This window comes from Myotis davidii, unplaced genomic scaffold (genome assembly GCF_000327345.1).
Source record: "Myotis davidii unplaced genomic scaffold, ASM32734v1 scaffold168, whole genome shotgun sequence".
NCBI classification, from domain to species: Eukaryota; Metazoa; Chordata; class Mammalia; order Chiroptera; family Vespertilionidae; genus Myotis; species Myotis davidii.
The window spans coordinates 8646947-8653638 of NW_006383016.1; the positions used below are offsets into that span (position 1 = coordinate 8646947).

The 6692-nt window shown below is 34.8% G+C and overlaps 1 protein-coding gene across 5 annotated transcripts in view; it reads left to right on the forward strand.

Moving 5' to 3' along the window:
* The window catches only part of SNX13 (sorting nexin 13), an 87310-nt gene that overhangs the window by 2698 nt on the left and 77920 nt on the right, over positions 1 to 6692 (forward strand). For 4 of the 5 annotated variants that reach the window (XM_015558170.1, XM_015558169.1, XM_015558172.1 and 1 more), the window contains exons 2-3: positions 619 to 727; positions 4592 to 4694. In XM_015558170.1, coding sequence (XP_015413656.1) covers positions 633 to 727; positions 4592 to 4694 — 198 coding nt within the window. In that variant the 5' untranslated portion in view covers positions 619 to 632. Of the gene's footprint in view, positions 1 to 618; positions 732 to 4591; positions 4695 to 6692 lie in introns of those variants that run through there. The other variant, XM_015558176.1, reaches the window with a different exon arrangement.

A 6692-nucleotide genomic window follows, 5' to 3' on the forward strand; every position in this document is an offset into this window, starting at 1 on the left:
GAGGGTGGGGGAGGGGAGGGTAAAGGGGAAAGAGCAACCAAAGGACTTACATGCAGGCATAGAGGCCTAACCAATGGACACGGACAACGGGGGGGTGGGGGGGGGGGTGGAGGGTGATGTGGGGACAGGGACACATATGTAATATCTTAATCAATAAAAAATATATTAAAAAAAAATAAGTTATACTATAGTTATATTTCAACTTAGCTTTGAAATGAAGCATTGAATATAATCACAAATTTAGTCTACATTTTACATATGCTTTTGCATATATAAATACACAAATGTTTTTATAAATACTTTATCATTTCTCATTCCAGCATATTATTTAACAATGTGTATAACTATTTTTGTACCTTTACATTTTCACTAGATTTTAAAAAATCATTACTGATGTTCTGTGAATAAATCTCCTCCTACATTCAGGTTTTGTATATCATTTCTTGGAGATAAATTTCCAACAGTGTACTTAACACTTTCAAAAGTAAATATTTCAACAGTAATTAAAACAGTACTATAAATGTACAAAAGGAGAAATTTAAAACTATATAAAAGTTTTGTTGGTTCCTTTATAATTCATATTTATTTTTAAAAACTTTTTTTTTTGCTTTATTTCAGACCAGTCTGTCCATATGGGGATGGGGAAGCCTTGGCGTTGTCCTTTCTCTAATAACCTTTGGACCCTTTGTAATATTTTATTTGGCATTTTATATCCTCTGCTTTGTGGGTGGGTAAGTATAATCAGTCATAATTTTGCAATCCATATGTTCTGTTTTTCAAAATTGAAAAAAATAACCAAGAGAAATGGAAGTATGGTTTATTATGAATGCTATTTTTACAAATTGTTTTTACCAAAGTTTAAAAATAAAATTGACACACTTATAGAAATAAAATGATAATGGTCATTATTTGTGCCAGAAATATGGTTAGTCAGCTTCAAAAATAAAATAGTTGATATAAACTTCTTTGTGATAAAGGAAAATTTTTACGATTTTTAAAAATTCCTTTTGGTTTTATTACTCCTTTAAGGTTGAAATTACTTTATTATAACAGTAACAAGATAAGTAAGTTATATGGATAACACATCAAGTTTTATATGGAGATATTGTGTTATTGATTAGACTTCTAACAATTTTAATTGTTTTTCTTTTGTTAAGAAAATTCAAACACCTGAATTTGCAGTTTTTTTCTTCATGGTTATTTGGTTTGCAGTTTATACTTTTTACCTTGCCTTGATAAACCTTTACAAGAGAGGTTTCAGTCATGATTTTGTATAGCTTCCCATGCAGAACATTTGATATCAGACATGTAAGAGAGTGTATAGATGAGAGATTCTTGTTTTAGGTATTCTAATCAGCTTAGCTGAAATGTGCATTTTGTTGTTAACACATATGTATACATATATATACACACACATATATATATAGATGATACATTTCTGTAATTATTTGTGAAATAAATACCTATGAGTTCTTTTAAAATATATTTTGAGAATCCCCAAATTTGGAGGAGTTATTATAGGTTTAACAGACTTAACTGAATTGAATAGCATATATAAACCGTGGCCTGAAAGAATGTATAAGACACTAAAGAGGTGGCTTCTGAATATATCAACTACCTATTACCTCTTTCAGGATATGGGTTTGAAAGTAATGCATAGCCATTTTTATAGGGAGTGCACCATTGACTGTTGAACAAGTGAGAATTAAAGTACTATTCATAAAATTAATTTTTATTTTTGTTTTAGTATTTTTATTAGAATTCCTTAGATACTATAACTGTGTATTGAACAATTAAGAAATAAGTGATAGGAATCAGATAAATGGAGTACTGAATATCTTTACTGATTATAAAGATGATTGAAGACTGTAGATCTGTAGCCATTTGGCTTCTAAATTACATTCCTTAATCGTAAGCTAAGGCCAGAGCTGCATGGTTGCACCTTTCCCATGTAGGGTTATAACTGCTTTTACTTATTGGAAAGGAGATTGTCTTGAGGTATTTCTTTGAAAGAAGAGATTTCTTCTATTTCACTAATTGAATAAGCGCTTGGCAAAAGTGAAGGAGAAGGATTTTCCAATACTTCAGAGAAGAAGGAAATTTTAGGTTTATAGAGGAAGGTAGGATTCCTAGGAATCCTTGGAAGATGGAGAGGTGGAGAATTACTTCTTTTTGACTAAACTATTTTATATAAAATTTGGGAAAGAGAAAAGGGTGATGAGTGCATTCATTTCAAAGTCACGGGAGCCTCTGCTGTTTCCTCTTTGCATCTGCTAAATTTTTAAGGAATAATTTTCAAAGACATTTTTGGATACTTGTAAAGTATGTAAACATCCTATATAATAAAAGCCTAATATGCAAATTGACCAAATGGCAGAACGACTGGTCACTATGATGTACACTTACCACCAGGGGGCAGACGCTCAACACAGGAGCTGCCTTCAGCCCGCAGGACCCAGGCCAGCCAAGGCGGGTGCCAGCAGGGGCCTCCCCCTCAATCACCCTGCCAGTCGCCTTGCAGAGGGAGGCAACTGGTGGCAGTGGTGGGGGGGCAGGGCTGGCAAGCAGGTGGCGCCAGGTTGGCCATGGTGGGTGCCAGCAGGGGCCCCCCAATCGCCCTGCCGGTCGCCCCACAGATCGGCCCTGATCACTGGACAGGCCTAGGGACCCTACCAGTGCATGAATTTTGTGCACTGGGCCGTTAGTTTTTAGATGGGACATTGGAAAGTGTGGGAGAGCCACTAAAAACTCTTTAGATAATATTAAGTCACATGGTAGGGTGTGAAATTTCAAGTTCATGCTGTTACATAAATTGATGTTCTGTTCCAGATCCCAGTGAAACTCACTGCCACAACAGGGGACTTCTACTTACATATTAGCAATCTTCTCAAAAGGAGATTAGTTAACTATGCACTTGTAGGTTATTCAGTTATGGGCAGTGGGTACCATAATTTCTGAAGGAAGTCTTTCTTATTTTGGCGGTAGTTATGAAGAATATTGTCCCTTCTTTAACTTAGTATAGTTTAATGGCTGTGAATTTTAAAAGCAAAAATATGCTTTCAAATAACAATCTCAACTAAAAACATTTCATATAATTAAAATTCTTAATTTTAGTAGGTTTATTGTGTAAGCTTTTAAAAATACGTTTTTGTTCTTTTTTTACTTACAATGCAAACTTGAGAGGAATTAATACATTTTTCTGTGAAAACCACTTTTTTATTTTTTGCTAATAACACGTTTTTAAGTTTTGCAGTTTATTTATAATGTTGAAAATGTATATATTTTGCATATAGTTAAAGCTAATCCCTTATTTTCTAGTTATAAGAATCCTTTGGAAAGAAAAGCACTAATGAGTTTGTTTTGTTTTTGATTGTTACTTTGGCATACCATTTATACTATATTATAGGTTATTTAATGGCATTCTATTATGTTTGTTTGGTTGTGCAATCATTTGTTCTACCTGTTTTTACTTAACCTCAGTGCTAAAGCTATTAGGTTCTTTGTAAGGTCAGACTTTTCCTTAGCCTACTTCCCTAATTTCATACTCTGGGCAAAGGTTTATATTTCATTAGTCTGTTCCAAGATGATGTTTTTAGAAGTACATTGTTTACTTTATATAGTGTCTGTAACTGTCCTTATAACCAGGTAAAACTGAAATACAGAGCCAACGTGACGCTTAATATTAACATCAGATACAACACAGATAAAATTTACTGGTAATTCTGAGACCAGCCTTTTAAAATGAAACAAAAACAGAATTGATGACATAAGCTGATGTTATTTTATTTGTGTTTTCCACTTTCCCCCCCTGCTTTTGTGATGCCAGTACTGAAGCGCAGTGAAGTGGCAGGTAGCCACAAAAAGCAGAGAACCTTGAGAATCTTCAGTAGTTGAAGCTGCCTATATATGATTTTTCACTGTTCCCTTCTTGTCCCTACAATCTTTGAATCACTGTAAGATTATTGTATGATTATTACAAAATTAAAATTTAGTTTTCTCCCTGATGGAATTTCTCTCTACTTAGTAGTGCTTAGAGATAATTGGTAAATTTTAAATATAGAAAATATTGATAGCATTTAGTCAATACTTGAGTTTAACTTGAGTTTAATTTTCCTTTATTAATTCCAGGCTTATTTAAATAAATAATAAATTGGGTCACTATTTTACATGTAGCCTTTGTTGTGTTTTAGTCATAGTGACAAGTTATTAAATCTCATGTAAATTAGCAATACAACAAGGTGTTTTAACTATAGATTTAGATCTCATTTGTTTCTGTCTTTGGTTATTAGCTAGCCTACTTATTTAATGAGGGCTGATTTTCCTACAGTTTGAAAATGTTACCTGAGATTTTTTATTTTTTTATTCTGGATGAAAACTTAGAATGGCATTATTGTGTAAATTTACAAATGTTGATAGTTATTTTAAATTTCAGAGCATAGCAAAATCTGTCAATTCCCTGCCTTGTCAAAGTCACAAACTGATATTTTAGTGAATGATAAGCCACCTATTAAATCTGAAAAAATATTTGGTAGTAGATGTGTTAGATTATAGTAGAATTTCGTTTTCATATGTATAATTAAATTTTTTTCAGGGGTTTTGTGGTTACTCTTCTGTTTGGAAAAACAAACTCAGAGAAGTACCTAGAGCAGTGTGAACACTCATTTCTTCCTCCAACATCAACTGGAATTCCTAAGGTAAATAGTGTAAAGGAATGTGAAACCTCAGTCCTCTTCTACATAATGATAACTACAAATGTGATCATCCATTTATGGCTTAGCGGATTTTTCTATAATTCATTCATATTCATTATAAATTTATGGGAGACTTTCTGATTGTGCCTAGAAAAATGCATTTTAACAAGTTACCTTTTAAACTTTGTCAGATGTTAAAAGTGCGAATACAAATTTGGGGAAAAACAGAAAATTGGAATGTTTCCTTCTACCCTTAAACTAGACTTTAAAAGTATCACATATATGATTTGTGTCAATGAATATAATGTTTTGAATGAAGTAAATAACAAAGGAACCAGAGGGAGAAAAGGTATACTTTTTATTTAACTCACTTGAAGACTATAGCTTGCAATTAGGCTATGCATTATTTATAATTTTAATAAGTTAGGGTCAATTTTATATCATCTTCAATGTTCTTTTTTACATTTTTCAATCCTATATAATAAAAGCCTAATATGCTAAGTGTCTAGTCATTCAGTTGTCCGTTCAACCAATCAAAGCATAATATGCTAATGATATGCTAGGGTCGCTCAGCCACTCGCTATGATGTGCACTGACCACCAGGGGGCAGTTGACCAGTCGCTATGATGTGCACTGACCACCAGGGGGCAGACGCTCTGACCAGTAGGTTAGCTTGTTGCTGGGGTCCGGCTGATTGGAACTAAGCAAGACAGGCCGGACACGCTCTGGAGCCCTCCTGCAGTCCCTCCCCGGCTGGCCAACCTCCTGCGTCCCTCCCTGGCCCCGATTGTGCACTGGTGGGGTCCCTCGGCCTGGCCTGTGCCCTCTTGCAATCTGGGATGCCTTGGGGGATGTCAGAGAGCCAGTTTCGGCCCAATACCTCAGGCCGGGCCAAGGGACCCCACTGGTGCACAAATTTGTGCACTAGGCCTCTACTGTCATATAAATAAAATTGGAATTGAGTAAGATAGATAGGCTTCAGTTTTGCATTGTCTCAATTTTTATTGTAGGATGGGGATGGTTTCACCTTTTATAAAGAGAGACAATTGGTCTGGAGCTGCTGCTAGGAATTTAACTTTACAATTATTATTTTGTTCAATTTGTGCTAAGATGTAGGAGATGCAGAGAAAGTAATATAGTATTATTTTACATTACTGAAATAACCCTATCCCACTGATTTTCATATTAATAATTTTTTCTAATACTGTAACTTTTAAAATAATCTGAAACTTTTTTGTCCTCCTTTATGACTCCTATTAATGTGTTCTTTGAGTTTGCTCATAAATCTTTCTGAAGAAATGAACCTTTTCTTTTTTTGAATCAATTCTCAGCCATTCGTAGTTCCCATTCCTTTGAGTGATAAATAGAAGATGGGAATATTTTATAATTAAGATCCCAGCCTTGGCCCCTATGGTTGGGCATCATTCCAAGCACTGAAAGGTTGATTCAATCCCCTGTCAGGTCACATGCCAAGGTTGCAGGCTCCATTACCTCTGGGGGGGTGTGCTGGAGGCAGCCAATTTATATTTCCTTCTCACATTGATGTTTCTCTCCCTCCCTTTACCTTCATCTCTCTAAAAATCAATTAAAAAGTAAGTTCCTGAACAGCAATATATCATAGTCAAGACTGGTATTCATAATATATTTTAGTAGATGGTCTAAAACATAGTGATTTTGATTTGCTTTTTCTAAAATGCTTTATAAGCATGTCTTATGAAAAATTCTTAGAGGTTTTATAAACATGAACCATATGTTTTATATGTATAAATATATACATCTATATCCTATCTAATAAAAGAGAAACTGGTAATTGGCGTATGACCGCTGCCCTTCCCATTGGCTAATCAGGGTGATATGCAAATTAACTGCCAGCCAAGATGGCTGCCGGCAGCCAGGCAGCTTGAAACTAACATGAGGCTTGCTGGCTTCAGTGACGGAGGACTCCAACGTTCCCCGCCTGCCACTGCAGGCCTCTGAACTGCAACTCTAAGCAACTATGGA